The following is a 24,990-nucleotide window of genomic DNA, read 5'->3' as shown; positions in this document are numbered from 1 at the left end:
TCCCCGCCCTCTCTCCGCCCCTCGCCGCCGGGCGGGCTTGGGCCGGCCCTTGCCTCCCCTCCCCTCCCCTCCCCTGGCAGCTGCGAGAGCTGGCAGCATCGCGGGCGGTGTCTCGTCCGCGCCCGGGCGGCGGGAGTGGAGGAACGCTGTCCGTCTGTACGCGCTGCACGGCCCCGACATGTTCCAGCTCCTGCGAGGCTTCCTTCTGCCGGCGGCCGCCTGCGACGGGAACAGGGATGGCGAGTCCCGCTACGCCAGCCTCTTCCGAAAGCTGGACCTCAACGAAGACGGGAGGGTGGACATTGCCGAGCTCCAGACGGGCCTCCGGGCCATGGGCATCCCTCTGGGGAAGGAGGCGGAGGAGGTAAGCGCGGGCCCGCAGCCGCTGCCGAGGGGGCTCAGCCGGCCCCCGCGGCCCTGGGGAGGGAGGCGAGGCGGGCCCGGCCGCCCCGCCCGCCGCTCTGCCCGGGGGACGGGGCGCGGCCCGGCCGGGGCTGCAGCGCGCCCGGGAGCCGTGTCCGGCGGCTCGGGGCCGCTCCTTGATGGAGGCGGCCTCGGGCCCGGCCTTTTCCTTCCCCGGGCCGCAGTTCCAGCGCCAGGGGCCGTGTTGCACAGACACGCCCCGGGTTGTAGGCGAAGGGTCCAGAGCGCGTACAGCTGTCTGCGGTTCCTCTGCCAAGTGGGTTTACTCATCATGTGTGGACTTTTGACATCCTTTGACTTCTTGTTAAATGATATTCGGTAGCACATTCCTCTTCCAGCACGATAAAGGATGGTAATTTACTGCTTTTGTCCGCCACTCCACCCATGGATAATCTAGATCAGAGTAAATTAAGGTTTGCTTTGGGCAGCAGGTAGTGGAAACCTGCATAGCCGTAGGTTGCAATTTCAGAACTAGTTATTTAAGCTAAACACAGACATGGAAGTTATTCTTCTTGACATGGACTGTTGTCAGATATCGAGGCCCTTTATTAGAACATACACACTTGTAACAGGGGCCATCAAACCATGAAACTGACAGTGCCGAAGAGTTCGTGGTGTGGCTTCTGCAGCGATCAGTTGGACTATTGCATTCCTTTGGCTCTTGTATCAATGTTGTGACCTCAGAAGTCTGTAAAACTTAAATCATCAAGCATTCCAGTGTGATGCTGACTTATACTAGCAGGTCTGACCTGTTACCTGGAAAAGAAACTTCTCTTTCCTAATTATTTTCAGTAATCCCCAGGGATTAGCATATAAAATCATTTAATACACAATTCTGTGGGCGCAAGTGTCTGTGCTGACAAGACACACATTGTTTATTTAGGCTGTGCAGGTATACGTGAGAAGTGTGGGGGAAGCTACTGTAACAATTCTGCTTGTTTCAGTTTAAACAATGATTCCATGGCATTCCACTGCTGCGCCTGTACTAGCTGTTGCATACTTTCTGAAGGAGGTGCAGGAAAAGGAACTTAAATTTCAACTCCATTGTTAAAAAGTGTATTGGGTCAATAATTCAGTGACCTTATGCTGATTGTGTGACAGTTTTCCCTGTGGTCTGTTTATTTCGTCTCTCTTTTGCCTCCTGTTATATTTAATTCTCTGTCTCCTGTACTTAAGAGAAAAGTATCCAGCAGGCCTCTTGAGTTGAATGGTGTTTATTCAAGAGTTTAAATGAAAGCACACTTTCACTTCAATGTTGCTGCTGGTCAAAATCATCTTTACAATAGGCACCTTTTGTGTTCTTAGGTTTTTGTAATTAAAGGAGGGACAGGTTGGCCTTTTTGGTTACCCAAAACTGAGAGTTGTCAGCGTTCAGAGCATGCTAGCTATGAACTCCAGTCACACATTTAGACACACATTGTTGTGAACCTGTTGTACCAGTTTGACTGTAACAGTTTGGGGGTTTTATCTATATTGAACAACGGGGAAATAGATGACCAGCTAATTTTCTGGTGTTTAACAAAGGTGGTCTTCCCACATAATTCACTGAAAGCCCTGGTGTGCTGCTGAATATTTGAGCAACTTCGTACTGAAGTTCCAAGTTCTTTCTCAAAATCATTGATCTTCATTTATAGTGCACATCTGAGTAGGTGTCAGATTATTCTCAGTTGCTTCAGGATAAACTGAAAGGGATACCCATGAAACAGATAGGTGTAATCTAGACATACCTGGATGTAACAGAGAGCAGGAACTGCTGCCTTAGTTGCTAAAGACACACCGAGTAAACAATATAAGCCATGAGTCATCTTCTCATTTGGGAGGAGTGGAAGAGTTGTTGGAGTGCAGGGAAACTTCTGTGTGCTCAGTGTTTTAAACCAGGTGGGCACAGTTGGAACCAGACCCTCGAGCAGTGCTGTGTACCTGTTAATAACTGGACTTCTTGTAATATGAGAGCCTCAGTAAGTCTTGCCTTCTGCATCTTTCCTGCCTTTTTGTGGCTAATCTGCTTCCTGTACTTTCTTTCAGCTCAATGCTGCCTTCTCCCACTTCAAGCTCTAAAGTGATGTTCAATTCATTTTTCTTACTGCTTGGTAAAAAGATATTTCATTAATGAAGTGAGATATTGAATTATCATATTTGGAAAAACAGAAGTAGTCTTATAATTACTAATAACTAATGAGTAAGGAATTGAGACATAAAAATATTATATGGTGGGGCAAAGTGTTTTCTACTGAACTGCTCAGCCCTGCCATCATAGTGTCACCATGGCATGGGCAAAGCTTGGGATATCCTAGAGCAGAGTCAGTTTTGGTGCCTCATGGGTGGCATCAGAGACTCAAGCCTCATTTTGTTGGTGCTGGTCTGTTAGGTTTTCAAAAATGTCTTGCAGGGCTGGCTTCCAACACATAGGATGAAATCCATATACCTGGGAGTGTTGGCCATTGTCCTTCTGAGCTGCACAGCTGCTTTCTGGCTAACCTGTGGAAAAGGGACTGTTTGAGTGTTCCTGGGTTTCACTGCAAAGTCAGTTGGTTGATCCAAAGTTGTACCACCTTCACAGTAGTGTTTGTGCTACTAATACTGTTTTGCTCTTTGGTCTTTAAGTGCAGTTCCTCTCTAGAAGGAATATGCATGTTTTTAAAAGAAACAAAGCTACTATCCATTTGAGTAATAGACTACAGGTATGCACCTTCCATCAGCTGTGAACCTGTGTGGTAACTTTGGAGGTGGCTCGCATCTCCCTCTAAGGAAGAATCATTTTTCCCCCATAGCTCAACCTGACAGAACCTCCTGACTGTGTTCTTCTTCACCTGCCTTTTGGCAATATCTGACAGACAAAAGTAAATGACTGGAAAATCTGGAATGTGTGCTGCTTGGAGGCTGCCAGGGTGACTCCTGTTTTATATTGTAGGATATTACTTGCCAGGAACGGGTTACTTTGCAAAGCTTTGCAGAAGATTCCTGATATAATATGTCCTTATCTATGAAGGAGGAATTCAGGGTGGTAACTATCAAATGTTGCTCTACAAGCAATATTAACAGCTATTGTACAGTGACTTTGATAAGCAGGGACAGAAAGTAGATGCTGGGATCAGATCACAAATGATCTCATGCTGTGTCTTCAGAATGCCGTGAGTCTTGTGGGCGGGAGCACCATAAATGGTGTGAGTGGTTGGATGAAGGACTATTTTTGTTCATCCTTTCCTTCTGCTGCAATCAGTCCTTACAGTAAATCCGTAGGAGGTGAACCCCATATTTCAAGCTTCAGTTTGGGATAGGAACAGCCAAGTATTCAAATTCAGGTGCTATTTATACATTGAGTTCTGGACTAGGAGTAGGAAGATGTTACTGAAATGAATAACTACATTCTGGAGCCAGCCTAATGATCTTATTTGGACTAACTCTTAACATTTTGACATAAGCATTTGGCTTAAGCATTAAAGCTCTTTTGGATAAAGAACAGCGTGAAGAGACTCCTCTGTGTGGTGGAGAGAGGCCCTGATGGGACTAAATTCACAACAATCAGTCTATTGTTATGCACACCTGTAACACTGGCCATCTAGAGTAACTGATTGTTTCTGAAAAATTGAGTCCAATCACATCTAAAAATACTCAGAACACTTGAAGTATGTTTCTGCATTTAAACCAGAGGAAATTCAGAATTCTGCCAAGTGAGGCAGGCCCCTGTGCTGTGTTCCACTGCTGTGTCTCAGCATGGGGATGGCTGAGAATGGCCCAGGTGTGTATTGTTTCCTTCTGTGCTTTTCTCTGGCCTCTGAAACCTGCAGCTAGATAGTTCTTCAGAGCTTGAGCTTTCCCTAGCAGTTCTTAGTCCAGAAAGCACACACCTGTTTAGTGACTGAGCTAAATATGTCCTTAAATATTTCTCCACTGCTTTATTAAGATTTTGAGCCTATTTTAATTTTCGTAACTTCCCCTATGTGGTCAAATTAGAAGGGTAGTAGACCAAGGTAACTGAAGTCTCCTTAAACATGTTGTAGCTTGGCTAGAAACAGAAGAAACAGTGATTACTTTGGCAACTTGAAGGAAGATACATGGGTATCTTGTATCACACTGTATCTACTCTTAGAATTTATCATACCTGATATGCAGATCCACTGTCTTAAAAGCTTCGGTACTTCCCTGGCTCTCTGTCATTCTTTATGTGAATTGAAGCTTGCTCTCACCTTAAGAGTTTGCCCAAAACCTCGTATTATAGATTTAGAGTAGTCTGACATCTTCAACTTTTTATCAAAACAGATGTCATGTGATTGTAGAAAACTGGAACAATTTAGTTCCTTTAAACTTCCCTTTTCTGGTCATAATAGATGTGATGAATATGACTGGTTATGGGGACTTAATTGTGAAATACCGCAAATATCTTCAGTAATGTGTTCAGTTAGTAAATTGGAAATTGAATGTATTCAATTTACTTTGCTTCCCTTGTAAACAAACATGTCAATCATTATTTCATCTCTATGTGTACAGCTTCAGAAGCTTTTAACGGATATGTGCTGTGGTCTCCAAGGCTCCATATGAAAGAGGAAGATGAATCTTAAATTTGTTTACATAACACTTTAAACATCCAAGGAGATAAAATGAATTATTTTTTAATATTACCTTGATAGGTTTTTTTTTCCTTGAACAGTGACAGGGTACAGTGAATGTGAATGATTAATTCTTCCTCCCGTTGCTGCAAAGTGCAAGAATGCCAAGAATTCCCAAATATGGGAAGCCTCACCTCTGAGACCTCTCTTAACCACTGTGTTGAAATGCTTTGCTAAATCCCTGTCTTGAGACAGCAGTGTGTCCCAGGTGAACAAACAATGGAAACTGTTCAATCTTTTGAAATGACTATGGCTGCTATGCCTCAGTAGCAGAGCTGTCCTATTTAATGGGAAAACTTAGTCTACCAAGTATGCTCTAAGTCAGAAATACTAGTGTAACTTGCAAAGAATGCTGAATGAAAGTTCAAAGGATAGTTTGCATCTTCCATCTATGCTGTTTCAGATTCTTGAAATTTAATTCATAGCTATGAGTTGAGAGAGTTTATCCAGGTCCTGAAGGAGCAGCCTCTGTGAGGCATTTTGGGAGAGCATACTCACACTTGCATCTTGCCCTTTTTTGTCTCGTTTTCTAGAGATTCTGTTAGCTGAAATAGACCAGGGAGAAGCTCTCTGCCAGTGCTGTACTCCTGCTGCAGGGAAGAGCAGTGCTTAGGACAGGGAGCAGGAAGGGGAAGCTCTGCAGCTGATAGCAACATCTGCTGCTGTCAAGGGTGCAAGTCTGCTCTACTGGAGTGGGGGGCTCCTAATGTCTCTCCATAGCAGGTTTAAAGGGCCTGCTTGGATACTGTTTACATGTTGGTAGTATCCTTTGGGAAGCAAGAGAGTAAAAAGGCTGAATTTGGACAAGTTGGGAGGCCTTTAGAGGCAGTGCAAATTCCAGTTTTACCCAGTGTTGTGTTGGATTTCTGGAGGTGAAGTGTCAGTCTAGTTCGTGTGTTATGGGACTGTAATGCTGTGTGATCACATCCTCAGGCTCTGTCCCTTTATGCTGGATTTATCTCCCAAGTGATGTGGTTTGACAAGGCTGACTTTAATATAATCTTTGCGGGTGATTTTGGGTTATCATAGTCTGCATAAATTTGTGTAGTCTTAGCAGATAGAAATAGGAAGAAGACTGTTGTCTGCTATGTGTCCAGGAAAGGGAGAAGTGTTGTGTATACTTCAGCTGTGACTGAATTTGGCATCCAATAATATTACAGCTGAATAACTTAAAACTGTAGACTGCAGAGCTATGTCAATAGCTAAAAAAATACTTAAGAGGAAAAGAGTTGAAAAAGGGGAAAAACAATATCATGATTGGTTTTATATGTAGTAACTCTGATTTTAAAAGCAAATGTGAAATTTGCTTTAAAAGCAAATGTGAAGTGTGAATGTCCAAAGACATGATGATGTTCTTACTGTGGTGCTGGAGTTCTTTGTATGCAGCATTTGTATCTGTGCCCTTTGGAACTCTGCTTGCAGATTGCAGAACACATAATTGCTACTTGCACCAGTGAAGTATCTTGAAGGGCTGTTTTATGCTTGTGTCTTGTAGATAGCACGATAGGAAGTAAGTAACTTCTTGATGAATCACTTCCTATTAAATATTCTTTACATTATATTAATTAGCTGAAATAACAAGCTAATGAATAGATTGGTAATCCTTTGTACTCAGCAGCCCCACCTTCTATGCACAGTTCAGTTTTGTAAACAGAATGTGAAGGCTCATGCACAATACACAAATAAAAGTACTAAATAATGTAAGAATTAGACTGTGAATTTAAAAGAGAAGTCTACATAAAAACATCAAGATTTTTAGTGTATTGCATTCATTTTCTTTATATTGTAACCATGAATGTGTTAAAGTTCATAACTTTGGGGTAGAGCAATCTAATAATTCATCAGGACACTTACAGAGAAGGTTAGGGAGTTTTTGATGTGTACATAAAGCCTGTCTGTAATTCTTTTTTTTCAACAGCCCTGCTGACTGACTTACATTTCCACACCAAATACAGAGGTCTTCTGATGGAGTAGGAATTCAACCCTGCAACAAGATTTATATGATGGAGAAATTTTTTAAAAAACACCTTCAGTGTTTCAGTCTGCTTGTGGCCTCTTGTGTTGGTGTTGCCTGGTTGTGCAGGACTTGGAAAGTAGCTGTATTAACAAAATATGCAACAGAAAAAGAACAAAAATAGCAGAAATATGAAGAAAAGAGGAGGAAAGACAAAGGTGACAGTGTCATAACCAAACAGGTCAGCACAGGAGCATTTTAGTCTGTTTTTGTGAAGGCCTGTAGCATTAAAAAGAAAGATCACAGAATGATAGCATTGTTTGGATTGGTAGTGACTTTTAAAAGTCTTGTAGCCCAATTCCCCTGCAATATAGCAAGGTTGCCATTTCAGGTTGCTCAAAACCCCACCCAGCCTCACCTCAAATGTTCCCAGGGGTGGAGCATCTGCCAGGCTCTGGGCAATCTGTGCCAGTGTTTTACCACCCTCATCGTAAAAAGCTTCTTCCTTTTACGTAATGTAAATCCACACTCCTTGCATTTAAAGCCATTACTCCCTGTCCTATTGCTACAGGCCCTGCTGAAATGTTTGTCTCTTTTATAAGCCCCTTTAAGTACCAACAGGCTGCAATAAGGTCTCCCTGGAGCCTTCCCATCCTCAGTCTGAAAAACTCCACCCTTTCCTCATAGGCACCTGGCAGGAGAGGTGTTCCTCTCATCATCTCTGGGGCCTCCTCAGGCCCTGCTGCACCAGGTCTGTGTCTTTTCTGTGCTGAGGACCGGGGTCTCATGAGGGCAGAGTGGAGATGGAAGCTCCCTTGACCTGCTGGTCATGCTGCTTTTTCTGCAGCCCAGGATATGATTGGCTTTCTGGGCTGCAAGCACACATTGCTATTGCTCATGTCATCATCTAAACTGTCTTCCTATATCTGTCAGTAATTAACAATTCTTTATGTGGTCACCATTTCATTTTACCCAGTGAATTATCCTTACTGCTTGGGATTACAGTTTTTAGACAATGAGAGAAAAATGGTGTGCCTTGAAAAATAAACATTTGGATCTGAGCCTTTGTAAAGGTGAGGTGATCCCACAGTAAGGCAGTAACAAGAAATGGCAGGTTTTATGTGGTAAGCATGCCAGACATTGTTTCCCAGGACTTGTGAGTGTTGGCACCTTGGTTCCTGCTCTATTGTAAGCATGCCTATTTTAAAATGCATCCAGTTCTCCTCCGTCTGAGAAGCTGGTGACCCAGGTGCTGGGAGAGTGACAAGTGGCTGTAATTATACAAAATCTGGTGGTGTATTAAATGCAGAAGAGCAGAGTTGGATTCAGTGTTGCACTGAAGTGGGGAGTGATTGACTGATGGAGTAGTTTGCGTTGGAGGCTGTGGAATCTCCTTCCTTGAAGATGTCCAAGACTCAGTTGGATGTGGTCCCACACAACCTGATCTAATTAGATCTAATTAGACATGCTTTCAGCTGGGGTTGTTCAATGGACTCCAGAGGTTCCTTCCAACTTGAATTACTATTTGATGCTGTGAAGGGCCAGTTTGTACTGAGGGCTTAGTGTGCTAGGCTCCCTGGAGAATCCAGAGGTGTCTTCCTGCTGGCTGTGCCCATGGAGTATGGAACCCCCCCGGAGGAAGTTTCTGCCTGCCAAGTAGAAGACAAGGTTCTTTTGGTGTTCCTGTTAGTTCCACAAACTTGCAAATCGCTGATTTTAATCTGAAACTTTAACACCCACATAATTAGTTCACCTCACAGACAGCAAGAGGCTTTTGTTTGCATGAGCTTTTAGATTAGTATTGAGAGAAGAACACATGTGCCATATGTTTTTGTTCCCTGTTATTTGTGTTCTGCTTCACTGAGAGTGGCTGAGACTGACCTGAAGTCTGGAAAATAACTGTCAAAAGAAAAGTAGGAAATGGAGAGTATGTTTGTGCTTACCATTTTCTCATTGTTGCAATATGGAATCCACTTCTTTGGCAGATGAACTGAAAGGTGCCCCCTTCACAAACAGAAATTACCAGCTCTCAAAACTAACTAGGAGTTCCTGTTTTCTTTGGCTCACATCATCCTCAGCAGTGGAGGTTTTATTATAATTATAATTTAGTTCAAGTTTTGTCTTCACAGATACGTGAGACAGAAAACCACTTTCCTTGTTCTGCATTTTGGTTTGTGTAGTTCAGGAAGCAATAGGGAACAGTAACAGTTGGTGTGGAGTAGAGCTCACACAGTGATTACAAGTGTCACCTAAGTCACCTCTTCTCAGGAAGGTGTGGGAGCCCAGGAGGACACTTGGACCCTGCAGCATGAGGTGCCATGAGTGGAGTAAGAGATGGCTTGAGTGTCTTTGAGAGGGGACTCTTCAGGCTACAGTAATTTTTAATGGTGGGGTTTGGTTTGTTTTTTGTTTGGATTTTTTTTTTTTTTCAAATGATTAATCTACTAGAATTTCTTATTTTCTTGTTAGAAGATTGTGGTCAGGACTGTATCCATAAATATCTATAAATGTAAAGTAACTTGTTTTTTTCTAATGGGAAATTCTGAACAGCTCTAACCATATTGACAGAGGCATGAAACTGGATTGATGAGTATATCTATCTGTGTTGACAAGTTATTAATAGAAATTACAATCAAGCTGGACTTATGACTATACTAGCAACACTGCTTTTCAAAGCTGATACCAAACCACAGTTATCTGAATATGTGGTATCTTGACTTGATTTTTATTGTGCACAGCTTGCTGTATTATGGAAGGTAAATAAGTTGCTCATTTCACTGGCATACCACATCAGTTTGCTCCATTTTGTTGAGAAATCCTTGATAATCTTACAAATTTTGGTTTTTTGAGATGAAATTGAAAGTACATTACTTTTTGTAGAGGGATAGGGAAGATGGAGGCAACATAAATGTATTTAGATGCCTTCAGTCTTTTTCAGATTCCTGCAACAAACAGACCAGTTTTCTGCTTCCTTAGTGTTTAGTTTCTGTAGCCTAGAACTTGTTGGACTTTGGTCTTTTGAGTACCTCTGCTAATTAAAGAGGAGTAAACAAAATTAAAACCAGATTTTGCAGATTAGAGCAGCCATTCAAATCTTGTCGAGGGTTAATTTATTCAGAAACTACAGTTGCACAAGGCAGTCTGCTGAATAGAAGGCACGAGGAAGAATTTTTGGTGCTTGAAATTTGGAAGAATTTCTGCTGCAGAAAGGAAGGGCACCGGTGAGTTCTTCAAGAAGCAAGAGCACACGCAGCTGACTGTGCTTGTGAATGGGCATTTTTGCAATTCCCTTCCCTGTACACAAAAGCCTGGTGCTCTGCTGCTTCATTCTTGCCCTTCTGTGATCTGCACAGGACTGAAGCTGAGCGAGGCTGTTCAGCTTTGCTGCTCCTCAGCACCTGTGCTACATGTAAGCTGCAGTTAGTGAGGAGATGGTGCTGTCAGCTTGGTCTCCTGTCTGATACTGAGCGCTCCCCCGAGGATTTTGCACATTGAGGGAACCCACAGGGACCAGTGTCCAAAGGAGGGGATAAGGCATAATTTTCCCTTAAATCTTGGGTTCTGGAGCAGGGTTCTGGGCTGGTTTCCCTGCTGGCTTCCTGCCCATCCTGCCCGAGGAGAGGGCAGTGCTGCGGCAGCACGAGGGGCGATGGCAGCGGCCGTGGCCCTGCTGCAGCCTTGGCTCTCTGAGCCCAGAGCTGCCCTTACTGGGGCATAAAGCCCAAGCTCCTAAACCCTGCTGGGCTTTGCAGGACTGCTCTGATTGCCCTTCTCTAACAAGTAAGTTTTCACATGACGAGATGGTGAAGTTGCCTGGCCAAGTGTCTGCCTGGGCTGTGTTTGGGACTTGTTTCCTGCAGTCCTGGCAATTGCATACCATGCATTCAATGCATAGTTAATTTTACATGAAGTGTTTCTATCTGCAGGACAGTTCCTAGGAAGCACATGCAAGAAAGGAAGATAAGTGTGTTTGTTTTTGTTAAAAATTGTGGTCAGGGCTTCAGTTTGAAGCAGAAAGCCGTGTTCTCTCAAATGTTAAGGGCTGCACTTGCCAGTGGGGCAAGATCTTTGTAAGTTTTTGGTCAGCATTTAAAGAGTTAATCGCCGTTTGTATTTTTTATCTTTATAATTCATAAGTAATATACCACTTTATTAAGATGATAGTCGAACTTCTGCTTGTTTTACTGACAAATTTCATATACAGGAAACTCACAGGAAACTTGTTCTCTCTCAGGTTTTTCTCCTGTCCCCCACCTCTTCCTCCAGAAATTATGTGATACCTTAGGTATAACTTGCCAGTGCTGGTGAGAAACCTTAAAATTTCTGCACAGAAAAGTTATGTAAAATAATAAATAATGCTTTCTTAAATATATGTTTGCTGCCAAGTGTTTTCTCTCCCTATGCAAATATTGAGTGTGTTAAATTCTGAAAATGAAATGATGCTTTGTGACCTGCTGTAATTTTCTCTCAATAGAAAATATTTAAAGCTGGGGATACTAACCAGGATGGACAGCTGGATTTTGAAGAATTTATGCAGTACCTTAAAGAACATGAGAAAAAGATGAAACTGGCATTCAAGAGCCTGGACAAAAACAATGATGGTATACCTTGATTTATTTTATTTGTCCAAACATTGTCTGAGGAAACTGCATTCAAAGTAGTGTAACTTATATTTGTCTGACAGGAAAAAAAAAGTTGTGAATATGGAATCCTTCTTTTCCTTAACATGATCATAATTAAAGTTTGCTATAGATTAAAAAAAAAAAAAAAAAAAAAAAGTCTTTATTCCTTCTATTTTGTCCAAGTACACTGAACTGGGGCTCCTTGTTCCCCAGATGGAGAAACTGTGAGGAGATTTCTGACTATTTCTGGCTACTAAAGATGAACCAGTTTTTAACTAACTGTATATTTGCATCCTATTTGCTTCGTCCTTGTAGTAGACAATCAAAACACATAATCTAAGTTGATTTTTTAAAATCATCTTTGCAATTATTCAGCTGTTGCAATGAGCTCCAAGGTGCTAAGTTTACTAAGATCCACATTTTAAATATGTATCATCTTTATTTTAATGTTTCAAGGAAAAATTGAAGCCTCAGAAGTTGTCCAGTCCCTCAAGATTTTGGGTATAAACATTTCAGAAAAACAGGCAGAAAAGATCCTGCAAAGGTCAGGAATTATTATTTTTTGAGGCAGCTTAATCTTCCTTGTATTGTTAATTTCTATATGTTTTTATTTCAGAGAGGGGGATAAATGGGATTATGACTTTGAAAGGTGTTGCTGGTTACTATTGGAGCATCTGGTTCTGGGAAGAGAATGTTCCTTTTTTTCTCTGTAAAGGTTGTTGGTAGAAAGCAGCACTGTATTATGTTTTTAAATGGAATAGGGCAGATGCACTTGGATAAGAGAAGCATACTTTTGAAAGGCCATGGCAGATTCAGCCTTGAAGTCACTATATGAAATTTACAGTTGTTATTGATGTGATAACCCAAGTTAAAAAAAGGGGGGAGAAGGGGGAAGAAAAAGCAAAAAACCAGAACAAAACCCCGCCATTACCATTTCCTTAGATAGTTTTGTGCAATTTCTTTTCAGTATTGATGCTGATGGGACAATGACAGTAGACTGGAATGAGTGGAGAGATCATTTTATGTTCAACCCAGCTACAGACATTGAAGAAATAATTCGATATTGGAAACATTCCACTGTAAGTTCAACTTCCCTTTTAACCTAGTGCAGCTCTTAAGTTCATCTCTGATGTGTTAATTTGTGATATTGACTACAACAGCTTCACATTTGTTATATTTCAAGAATATCTGTATTGTCTGAGGTTTTTTTCACTTCATGCTCTCCCATTTACAAACAGGAATACCAGTAGTTCTTAGAACAGAATTTTTTTCCTCTTTTGGAGATACTTCACAGAAAAATAATAACCACAATATTAAATATTTTTCTTTGCACGTTACAGTACGATTTGGTTTGTTGAAACAACTTATATAGACATTTTAACTGTTTCTTATGTTGAAATTAGTATTTGCAGTTATATAGTATCATTATAATCATCATAAAATCACTGGTGTCTTGACTGGTGAGTTCTTGTGCCCATCGTGCTCTTTTGTGCCAAAGAATTTAATTTAAGCATACAGAATATACAACAATAGGTTATCCACTGTGCAGAGAAATTTTTAAAGTTTTTATTGCATGGAGCTGTTAACACCTCAGTAACTGATTTTTAAGAACAATAATAAAGTAAGTAAACTAACAGTAATCCTGTTTGCTGAATATCCTTCCTGTAGATTATTGGAGGAAATGAAGTAAGGTTAGATGCCTTTCAATGTAGTGAGACCATTTATATCTCCAGGGATTAGTCAGCATTTCCATAATAAAAAACATTTTATGGGATCTGAGAGCTTTGAGTGTTTGACACTGTACAAGCTCAGCTGAGGAATGCTTGCCAAAAGGCAGATAGCTCCCTGTTTGCTGAAGAGAGCACTTGAAGCACTGCTATGAGATCAAATAGTCCTGGTCCCAGTTTACTTAGTGGAAAAAACCTCTGCTTTCATCAAATGTTCCTTACTGTTATTACACATAAGATCTGTATTTTTTGTTTTTTATTTTGGAGTGTCATTAGTTGCCCCCAAGAAACAACTGAGGGAGTCTCCTGTGATCCTAGTGTTGCAGTCAGCTGATGACCCAGTTATCACAGCAGGCAAAATCCAGCAACACAGCTGGTCTTTGAGATAAGAGCAGATGTGAAACCTCCCAGCCTGGCTGGCATTTGCAGACAGCTCTTACAATTCTGTTTTTATTATATAATTGCTATCAGACCCTTCCAAGCAGATAGCTACATTGGCATAGAATTACTATGGTAGCTGTGGCCTTTCTGTTATAAACACCCTCAAGTTTATCTTTTTTTTTTTCCTTAGTTGTGTTTAGGTCTCAGTACACACAAGGTTTAAACTCTGGTAGATATACATAATATCTCTTAGAACACTGAATTTATGTTTTGAGAGTTTTGATTGATCTTTTGATATTTCTGTAGTTGAGCAACTGATGACACCTTACTTCGAAACCTCAAATGCAACAAAGATGAAAGGATTTTCCCATTAATCTCTTCTGTGTTCAATATCCAGAATAGGTGGTGCTTATCCTTTTTGTTCAGTGGCTATATTTACACTCTGCATTCTGCAGTTTTTGTCCCAAATGACCAGGACAGTATTCTATCTGCTGACAGAGAGAGAATGCAGCCTAAATTAGAGATAGAATTTCTACAATTAAAATCAATGGTAGTTCAAAAGTTTATCAGTTAACACACTTTCTGGTCAGTACTTATCAGTTATTACTACATTTTTGTTCTTTTTATAAATATAAATTATGTGTAATAGCAGATTTGTATTATCTGCGGTATACTTTTTCTCAAGTATGATGATTATAGGTTACACTTGAGAGCAAAATTGACATGTGAGATTTCACAGTGTTATGTCTTAGTTTTGTAATTAAAACCTATATTAATGTTGTTCTTTGATCAAATCCAATGGCAATACAAACGTGCTCCCTTAGTGAAATGTCAGACTCTTACAGCTGAAAAAAGTAATTAAATGTGTCTTTGAGTATAACTGATGACAAGAAAATCTATAAGGCATCTGTCAAACTATTCATTTGGTAGGATAATACACAGCAGTCACTGGAAATAGAATATTCTGATATATCAGGTGTTAAAACCCTGCCTTAAAATATGGGGGAGTCTAGGAGAAGGAGACATCCCACATGTGTGAATAATTTACCGTGAGAGAAATCTCCTGTTAGCAACCTTAAGAGATTACCAAAGTAATCCCACAAGACTGTCTGGTGAAAGGTTAGCTGCAACATCTAAGCATTTGAGCTTTACTGCTGACTTTAAAGGACTGCTGATCATGACAGAATGTCTTTGCTTGGGCCATACTCAAGGAGGAAATTTGTGGTAATTTTTAATGATGATGGTGCAGTCTTTGAAATGGTGGGTCTGTGGTGTTATTGCTCAATATCTATGTAGAAGTCACTTGAAGTTGCTTTTCATTGTATAGCAATGCATAGCAAGTTAATTATAGAATGTAAATTAGGGATATTTTTTATTTGTAACTAGCACTTCATTTGCACATTCTTAGGTAGTATATTCATTTGGAATTAAAACTGTGGATAAAACTGAGGTGTTGGAACGAGATAGTTATTTGCACATCTTTGCTTTGGATTCATAAAGGTATTGGATATAGGAGATAGTTTGACTGTTCCAGATGAGTTCACAGAGGAAGAAAAGAAGACTGGGCAGTGGTGGAAGCAGCTGTTGGCAGGAGGAGTGGCTGGTGCTGTCTCTCGAACAGGTACAGCACCCTTAGATCGCCTGAAAGTCATGATGCAGGTAGGTGCAACGTTCAAGGATTTCTTGGTTTCCAGTGTATCACTTCAGTTTCTAGAGATCTGTTGGGGAAAAATGGGGGGCCAAGGTCAGTGTTTAAATTGCAGAGGTCTGGCTGTGTCTTGACGATTTCTGGTTTTTTGTGTTCATAAAAATGGTGTTTTATAGATGTGGGAAAAATGTAAGCACAATGTTACGGTACTTGTGCTTCTAAAATTAGACTTTTTCAATAGTGCATATGGTTTTGCTAGTTGATATATTTAATCAATTTAATACTGATGAGTTTTATAATCTAATCAGAGCCATGTTCTGTACTGTGACTTTGGTTTTGGTTTTTTTTAGGTTCATGGTTCAAAGTCAAACAAAATGAATATAGCCAGCGGTTTTAAGCAAATGTTGAAAGAAGGTGGTGTCCGATCCCTTTGGAGGGGAAATGGTGTAAATGTTGTGAAAATAGCTCCTGAAACGGCTATTAAGTTCTGGGCTTATGAACAGGTAGGATGAGAAATCAATAATGAAAATAATGCTAAATCACTCACACCGGTCATTATTGGCATTATATAGGACTTGTTGTCATCTTGTCCCCTTTTTGGGGATTTTGTCACAGTAATTGGAGTGACTTTCAGATTTAAACTAGTCAGTAGAATACTTACTATTAGGCAGATTTTACTGTTGTATTATAAGCAGTGCAAATGAATTGTCTGTTTCATGTTTTAAACTGTCCCTGATTCTGCATGGCTTTGTGTGGAGTACTGCATTAATATGTAGATTGTTGCTGCAAAGTGACAGCAGGCAAAAACTTGGTACATTATGCTAGCTGAACTTACAGGGGATTCATTTCAAGTCAAATATCACAGTGCTATGTATGATGCCCTCATCCTGGATTTCAGAGTTATATTTACCTCTGAATCTGCTTTAAGCATCATGTTAAGGCCTAATCCTCCTTTGGAAAATGAACTCCCATTCTGGTATATTTAAATGAGCTTTATTTTTGCTCTGTGAGGCATGCTAGTGCCTCAAGTAAGATCAAATGAGCACACTGCACGTCTCTGTAGAAGGAGGAGATAAAAACAACAAAACACCAAATAAATTTGGGGATGTTGCAAGACTGAGCAGTAGATTTTGGTGCCCAGAGTAACTTTGGGCACGATATTCTTTACTCATGGAATGACACAGTATGTACAGTACTCAAAGTGCTTCTGTGAAATTCAGTCTGTGCTTCTGTGAAATCTTTCATTCTTTGATTGGACAACTGGATCTGCAAGGGAATTTGGTTCTTCTTTGTTTTCTGGAGTTCTTAGTGTAGGTACCCTTGAGGTGGCTGTTTGCAGAACATCTGATGGTACTGTGGGTGACTGAAGTATTTGATCTAAGAATTCTTGCAGGCTGGAATGCTTACTGTGTTCTGGAGAATCTTTTTGGGTTAGCAAATGTGACTGTAAATGCATGAAAAACTAACAACAGGCATGTTCTTATGCTCTTATGTTCTTATGCTTGAAAAGACATTTTGTACTATACTCTTGCCTTTTATAATAACTCTTACCATTCCTAAAAAAAAAAAAAAAATGTGTGTTTGTGTTTTAACTGTTCAGTATAAGAAGATACTCACTAGGGATGATGGAAAATTAGGCACTGTTGAAAGATTTGTATCTGGTTCTTTGGCTGGAGCAACAGCACAAACTTCTATTTATCCCATGGAGGTAAGTGTCCCATGGAGGTAAGAGAATCTGCTTCCACTGGAGCCTGCAAAATGTTTGGTTTTGTTTCCTAAGTAAACCCCATTATGCTCTTGAAAATATTGTAAAAATTCCACTCTAGTTTGATACCCTAATTTTTTTTACTTTGGGCTTCCTTTCAGACTAGACATTTCAGAATATACTAAGTTCTAACTGATTCTTGTAGTATTTTGCTGTATAGTATTTTTTAAAACAATATTTAAATAAAACCTAGTGAAGGAAAAAAGATCATCCAAGAACATTTAAAATTCAGTATGTATTCAAGCATTTTGTAAATTGGGCATAAATGTAAGCAAGGAATAGTGTTGTCTGGACAGATCTGAAGTTCTGTTGTGTTATGATGGGAAGATGTGTCTGATAAGGAGAGCAGTGTGGGGGAAGGATGTAAGAGCAATAGCTCAGGCTGGGTGGGTTGGCTGCTCTTTCCCCTGTAGGACATACCTGCAGGTGGTACTACACACTGCAGTTTAACTAGTGTTAATATATTAACTGCTCCAGTGTAACTGTAACACACCATTCCACAGAATCAGCATATATTTTCTTTACTACTGGTTCCCCACAAGGTTTATCACTTGTGCAGATCCTTGTTGGAATACATGTTGGGGCTGGGACTAAACCAATACCAACATCAAGTTTGGTAAAAATGGCAAATGTAACCTAAATAGCTTTTACATGGGTGGGGATTTCAGTAGGAATGGAACTGTTTTCATTGCTGAAGTAATAATGATCTCTTTAAAGAGCATCCTTGCTGTTCCAGAGGGTGAGCTGAGTACAGAGATGGGTTAAGTTAGGGAAGAACTGAAAGGTGACTTAGATTGTCTGGATTACACTGATCAGGAGACAAGGGAACTGTGCTACAGTATCTTCTGGTCTTCCTCACAAAGACATGGTACTGTCCTAGAAGTGTTTTTAGAGTGTTTCTAAATAAGAGAGAAAAGCCAAGTGTCTGGAAATTCCTGAGGAAGATGCAGTCTTATGAGGCTTTAAAATAGACCAAATTTTTGCTCAGGAAACTTCCTCTGTGGTTTCTTTTGGATGCTGTTACTAATTTCTTTGTCCTAAGATGCAGTACAGACTTGCTTGCATTATTAATCAGGTGCTGGGTTTCAGTAGTGAGACACAATCATTCCTTGTATTCCTCAACTACCTCTCTAAGTGTCATACTTCTTGAAATACTATTTTCTTAATAGGCTTTAGTGTTCCCAGGTCAGAAGTATCATCTGCTAGCATGTTAGTACTCTCACTTGAGCCTTAGCTAATACTTCTATTGAATATTGCCTACACTGTTGTGGTCAAGTTGATTAAATAACTGCCTGTTTTAATCAAGAAATAAAGCCAAAATGTAATTTTAAAAGGCTAAGAATTTATAAGCTAGTGTATAGTAATGTGTGGTGCTCTGCACTAAGGACAGAACTTGAAGAAGCCTGCTGCTAACAATGCTTTACCAGTAATCAAAAGAGATTTGCAGCATCAAAGTGCAAAGCAGTTCTAGAGAATTCAATAAACAGAGATACACTGTGTATCTAAAATAGATTAATAAATAGGTATGTAATTAAGACTGCTTTTTTTTTTTCGTTTAGGTTTTAAAGACCAGATTGGCTGTGGGTAAAACAGGGCAATATTCTGGGATGTTTGACTGTGCTAAGAAGATTTTAAAAAGAGAAGGTCCAAAGGCCTTCTACAAAGGCTATATTCCTAATATTCTGGGTATAATTCCTTATGCTGGCATTGACCTTGCTGTTTATGAGGTGAGTTTAGATCACTGAATGCATGTAGCTGTCATTAATTAAATTACAAAAGGCATAAACATATTTAGAATGTTTGCATTATGGTACAATTATGGCTTGTTCAATTTTAAAAAGACAAAAGAGACTTTCCACTAACGTTACTAGACCTCAGTGTTTCTGTTTGCCCCTCTTGAGGAGTGCCTGGGCAGATGGGCCCTTCCATGCAAGAGTACCCAGCAGGAAATGTGCTCTGAGAGGATTATACAGACCTTGGCAGTACCACAAGCTTTCATACTTGCCTAACCTTGTTAGACTGGAGCATACCCATTTTATGGGAAATACGTGCCTTTAAAAGGATATTCATATTATGATAGTTTATACATCTTCTTGCCAGTTGTTAGGTTTATGAGTAGATTATATTAACCTGAATTCCTTCTGTGTCTGTGCATGTTACCAGAATTCTTTCTGGCTGACACAGCTTTTCTGAGGAGCTTGAAACACTGCTGTCTTTGCTTTCCAGAGAAACTGGCACCTATTTCACCCACTAGCAATGTTGAAAGTCTTTTATCTACCTTAGATAATATGTGTTACTTCCAAGTGGCTTAAATAACTCAGACACACAGACTAATTTTTTTTTCTAGTCTAGACCAATCTTTTTTTTGACACTGCATTAGCCATCACCAGAACTGTTTGAACCAACATTTTCAAAGCTGTATGGCATTTCTTTTCTACAGTTTGCATCCTTGTTTCTGCATGGGGTGATGTGCACAGATGTGTGAGCTTTTGTTGTACTCTGTGGGTGCTGAGTTGTTTCCCACCTCCTCTCCCCAAAGTATTACAGGTGCATGGGCCCTTTCCTGCTGCTGGATCTTTTAAGGATTTCTCTTCTAGGCACTATTATAGTCTGGTTGAAGTCCTTCCCTGTGTGCTAAGGAGTTTACCTGAGCACTTCAAGCATGTAGTGAAATTGATCCAGTGAATTTGGTGCTTTTCAGGATTGAGCCCTTAGGATTTGTTATGAATAAAGAAGTATTTATTTATCTTTTTGAATGCAAATCTCTGTCTCACTGTCTAATTTTATACCTTGGCAGCTCTTGAAGAGTACGTGGCTGGAGCACTACGCGTCGAGCTCTGCGAACCCGGGTGTGTTTGTGCTGCTGGGCTGTGGCACCGTGTCCAGCACGTGTGGGCAGTTGGCCAGTTACCCTCTCGCTCTCATCAGAACACGCATGCAGGCTCAAGGTGGGTTCTCCTGCCTGAAAATGCTTCTGTGTGCTCACATGAAAATTGTATCATGTGGGATAGCTCTAGCACAGACAGAGGAATTAAAAAAAAAAACAACTTGGAAAAACTAAGGACATATCTGGAAAATTCTTCTTAATGTTGGTCCCTTCTCCCTCTTACCCCCAACTCCCTCTTACCCCCAACACTGTTGTTCTTTATACTCAATTTAAAAAGTAACATTTCAAGCACTGGTGCTTTGTATATTGTGAGAGCCAATTCCATACAAGACTACCCCTGTCATAGTCTGGAAGCACTCTTCTAAACTTTACAATGTTTTCTAAATTTTAGAGATTAAATGATAGGGCTCGAATTATCCTGAGAGGGTGGACAGCAATGTTTGCTCTGTGGGGCATTTCATTAGGATAGCTTCATAGTAGATTTTTGTTTGATAGGTTTCTGCACAGACTTAAGGATGGGAGCCTAGATTTCCAAAGGAACATAGGTGGATAATGCTTTCCACTGGGATTTAGACACACGGATATCTCTGAGATGTCTGGGATTAAAAGACCTCTTTTCAGTTGTCCTGAGATAGTAGGCTCATGATCCACGTGTTTGAGACTTGCTCAAGATTTTTAATATTACTAGATCTGTTTTATAACACATTATCTTTTTGTTCTAGCCTCAGTGGAAGGAGCTCCACAGTTAAGCATGGTTGGTCTCTTTCAAAGAATTGTTGCAACAGAGGGACTCCGAGGACTTTATAGGGGCATAGCCCCTAATTTTATGAAAGTGCTTCCAGCTGTCAGCATCAGCTATGTTGTATATGAAAAAATGAAGCAGAATTTGGGAATAGCATGAAATGAAGGAAAAAGGTGAGATGCTTCTAATGCTGTTGGAAACACCAAAACAATAATGTTTTCTCAAGTAATCTGCTCTCACAACTAGAGACAGATCTTTATAGAGAGATGCTGCGACTCCCACATTTGTCCTTAAGTGGGAAGAAACTTTCTTAAATTTTAGTTCACCATTTTTAAACAGATACATATATTGCACTTTAAAATGTCACTGAGTTGAAAAAAAATAATCAAGAAACTGTCTTTAAATCAGCAGTATGTTCTTATTTTTAGGAAATCATGCGTATTTTACTCATTGGGTTTTTTCTAATGTGTCCTTTCTAAATGTGTATTTGTCTTGGATGAAACCAAAGGTAGGAGAAGTTTATACTGCCTTGATACTGAGTATATGAAAGTGACTTTGTGTTTTGTCATGCTGCCTACACTCAAGCAATTCACAGGTGACATTTTGCATGCCTAGAAGTGAGCACTTTTGTTATTTTTGAAGACTGAATGTTAAGTTCATAAGAATTAGCATCTTGGATACACACAATGATGGAATAACACATTAAAATGTAGCCCATCACTTTTGTCTTCAGGCAAACCTTTTTTATTTTTCATTATTTAAAGAGCCTGAGAAACTGCTGTTCTGCAGCATCGGAATACCTCAGATGGATTTACACGGTATTTTTGTAATACAATCAGCAATTCTGATAACTTGCTTCACTGGACCTGCTTTTCATTGCACTTGTAAATGTCAGCACCATTAACCATGGTAAAATTTGGGTTACAGCTGCATGTTTTATAGGATCATAATACAAAGAAACAGAAAAGCTTGGATGCTAGATCCATTCCATACAAGTGCAAGTTGCTATTTAAAAACAGGATGGAGGATCCGGTATGAAGCTGGTTGTAATTCTAGTACAGCCAATGGCAGAGCTGTTCATAGCTTTGGGAAGAGGAATGCTTGTCATTTTGGACTCTCCATTCTTTCCCTTATTCAGAGGGCTACATCCACTCTGTGCTTTTAGCCAGTAGAGGATTGCATTATTATGTAAAGGATTTTTACAGTTTTGTCGTGCGAGATCAGTCTTCTGTGCACATTGGCTGTGGGTGTGAAATTGGGGTAATAAAATACTGAAGTGTTTTGTCCAGGTGACCAAGTGGCAGTGCTGACCTCAGGTGCCCATCAGGTTGGTGTTAATGTAGCATGCAAAGCATGCATACAGACCTGCCAGTGCTTGAGAAACAGCTCCTCCTCAAAACACAAAGCAGCCTTCCTCACTGCAGACATAAGGCATTTCCATGTACAAGTCCTTCCAAAGTGACTTCTTTTTTTTTTATTTTTTTTTTATTTTTTTTGGTGTGTGTGGAGGGGCACACAGTTGCCTTCCGGCCTGAACGCTGAAATAGATTTACAATTATTACCAGACTCTTTTGTTAGGCTTTTTCTGCTTTCTGTAACGTGTACTGTCTTAATCTTGGTAAATTCGAGATTATACTTACCTTGACCTTCTAAAAGCAACTGCTCTTAGACCACTTTCTGAAATTGGATTACTGAAGGAGGAACTTTATTCTGTTAAGGTCATTAAGGGTCTTCTTTTTAATTCTTTCTTTTTTTGGGCGGGCATGAGGAGTGCATGGTTTTTTTTTTTTGTTGGTTTTTTTTTGTTGTTGTTGTTGTTTTGTTTGGTTTTTTTTTTAAGCAAATAAATAAACAAGCCAAAATAACTGCCTGAATCTCCCTTGTTCTACGTATGCTTTGGGCCATATTTTTCAAACAGCAATCACATGTAAATTTGTGTTCTGTGCTTCCATGGCTGGTGTTTATTCTCCATAAACTGATACACAGCAATTCCATAAAATCTGTATTATAGAATTTTTTATCACATTTCAGAAAATGGCAGCTCTAGCTGTATTTTGACCTTCCCTTTAGGGAAACGTTGGACTTTGCACTTTAGGGGAAAAAAAAAAAGTCATTCTTTCCAAATCATTTATATGTATAATGCCTTTCTGATCTGAGTTTTCCTTGGCTTTGCCAATATCTTTGTACCTTGGTGGGATTTGTGAGTTCAGTTGCTGGTAATTTTGTTTGACTGTGACCAATGAACAAATGTATTGTGTGTGTGATGTAAAGATGACTTTAGCATTTCTATCCTCCAGACTTGTTCCATTTTGTTTATAGTGTGCAAGTGCCATTATGAGTACTGAAATCATGGTGAGCTTTTCAAATGTTGAAAAGATGAGCTGAACATTAAAATCAGATTTGATTTTTCATTATGTGCCTTGATGATGACTGTGTTCAATTGTGTATTCTTTGTCTTTTAATGTATGTTTACCTTTCTAGCTCCATAAAACTACCAGTTTCTAATAAATCTTTGTTTCCTTATCTGGCTGGAGTGTGCTGATGTGTTTTTTTTGAGGTCTGACAGATGACACTTCTTTATTAAATTACGTGCATAATACTCAATGTAAAAAATGAAGGCAATTGATCTAAAAGTAGGTTTCAGACTAGACTATGCTTTGCTATTACACTGATACTTGAAAACTGTTGTAGATAAGTCAATTGCCATCCTGTTTACAACTGTCTCATTGCTTAATGAAAGACTGCATGTTGAATATTTTTGCTGTTCATTGAACTATTAGCCAATAATTTGCTTCTGTGTACGTTGCGTGACAGAGCTCTTCATAATCAGGGACAAACATACTTGTATTACTGCTGATCTTGCTTTGTTGTTAATCTTACTTGTTAGTCAAAGGATCAATATAAAATCTTTTCAAGGTAATTGACTTAATTTACTCTGCATGTGTAGTGTGGCTATGCTGCTAAAAGCTTGTTAGCAGCCAGCTTTGACAACTCCTTTTGAGGTTTTTACACCAATCCTTCAAATGTTAAAGATAATTGTAAACAAATTAAAGGAAGCTTTTAATGTCTCTGATTGCTGCAAATACAGTTCTTGTAACATAAGATTTAGAAGTTTTAAGTAATGGAAGAGGTAGATGCACAGTGTATGATTCCTGACTAAGTGAACAATTTGATCTTCAATTTGACTTGAGGCAAGAATGCTTTTAATTGCAAATGCTTGGCAAGAAGAACCCAGAAGGGAAAGATTATTTGTTTTCCCTTCAAGATGTATGTGGAATGTGACAGCTCTCCAGTACCATTAACACTAGAAAACACTTCAGAAATGGCATGAAATCTAAAATAGTGCTGCCGATGTGTGTCTTTCCCTCTTGATTATGATGGGCTGCCTGGCACACCTGCTCATAGAAAGGTGAACTCTGGGTGCTGAAAGCCCCTTGGCACCTTTCCCTTCTGCTAAAGAATGGCCAGCACTCCCAGGTGAGACTGGGTGTGGGCCTGCCTGGTGCCCAAATGAGCCTTCAGAGGCCCAGGCTGAGGTGACTTCTGTCCTTTCCTGCCTTGCTTCTCAGCTCCGAGCTGTCTGCACTCCCTGGTACAGGCAGGATGTATTGGCAGCTTTCTCTTGGTGACTTTCTGACTTTAAACGTTTGGATAAGGTGTACAGCAAGAAGTGTGTTGCACTAAGTGGTATTGCCATGTATAAATTACTAAGATATCAAGGATGTCTCAACGTGCAGGCTATTTGCTGTGCAAGGAAGTGTGGTTTTTAAATGCTTCCCCTTCTGATGTCAGAGTTGTCTTGGGAACGGCTTTTAGGACTTGACTTAAAACAAGATACTGATTATAAACTGCACATTGTGGAGAACATAACTGATAAGAACTGTATATTTAACACAGAGGGATTTGGGAATACTGAGTCTTGGTGTGTAGCTTAGGGCTAGCTTCTAAGCCCTCTTGGTATCTGAAAATATGTTGAAGTATTGCTTTTTTTTTCAATATTTGTCTAGGGTAAAAACTGTCTGTTTTTTGGCAACTAAATAAATGCTTGAGTATAGTGCACCTCAGCTCTTACACATTCCGTCTGCTTTGCTAAAGGGCTAACAAAGAAGTCTGTTATGCACTGTGTAAGTTTTAGAACACACCCATAGTGTGTATACACACATGCATTTACATCTATTTAGGTATATACATGTATAAAACCTTCTCTTATTTGCACCAAGTTTGTGCATCTCCT

At 39.9% G+C, this 24,990-nt stretch overlaps 1 protein-coding gene across 1 annotated transcript; it reads left to right on the top strand.

The window, feature by feature from the left end:
- Positions 1 to 57: 57 nt before the first annotated feature.
- Positions 58 to 23,279, top strand: SLC25A24 (solute carrier family 25 member 24). Its single transcript, XM_059854421.1, has 10 exons — positions 58 to 364; positions 11,459 to 11,585; positions 12,063 to 12,150; positions 12,574 to 12,685; positions 15,215 to 15,373; positions 15,713 to 15,865; positions 16,963 to 17,070; positions 18,687 to 18,854; positions 19,925 to 20,075; positions 20,737 to 23,279. Exons 1-10 carry the CDS (start codon positions 179 to 181, stop codon positions 20,913 to 20,915), a joined length of 1,431 nt encoding a protein of 476 aa, XP_059710404.1. The 5' UTR covers positions 58 to 178; the 3' UTR covers positions 20,916 to 23,279.
- Positions 23,280 to 24,990: the final 1,711 nt, after the last annotated feature.

Source organism: Haemorhous mexicanus, chromosome 9 (genome assembly GCF_027477595.1).
Source record: "Haemorhous mexicanus isolate bHaeMex1 chromosome 9, bHaeMex1.pri, whole genome shotgun sequence".
Classification (NCBI taxonomy): Eukaryota; Metazoa; Chordata; class Aves; order Passeriformes; family Fringillidae; genus Haemorhous; species Haemorhous mexicanus.
This window is presented reverse-complemented; position numbering and strand designations above follow the sequence as displayed.

What these genes read in the sequence shown, in the direction of transcription:
- SLC25A24 (XM_059854421.1), top strand. Translation starts at nt 179, where the DNA reads ATGTTCCAGCTCCTGCGAGGCTTCCTTCTGCCGGCGGCCGCCTGCGAC. An exon ending in CCTGGACAAAAACAATGATG is followed by an intron (nt 11,586 to 12,062) that starts GTATACCTTGAT and finishes TAATGTTTCAAG; the next exon opens with GAAAAATTGAAGCCTCAGAA. An exon ending in GATATTGGAAACATTCCACT is followed by an intron (nt 12,686 to 15,214) that starts GTAAGTTCAACT and finishes GGATTCATAAAG; the next exon opens with GTATTGGATATAGGAGATAG.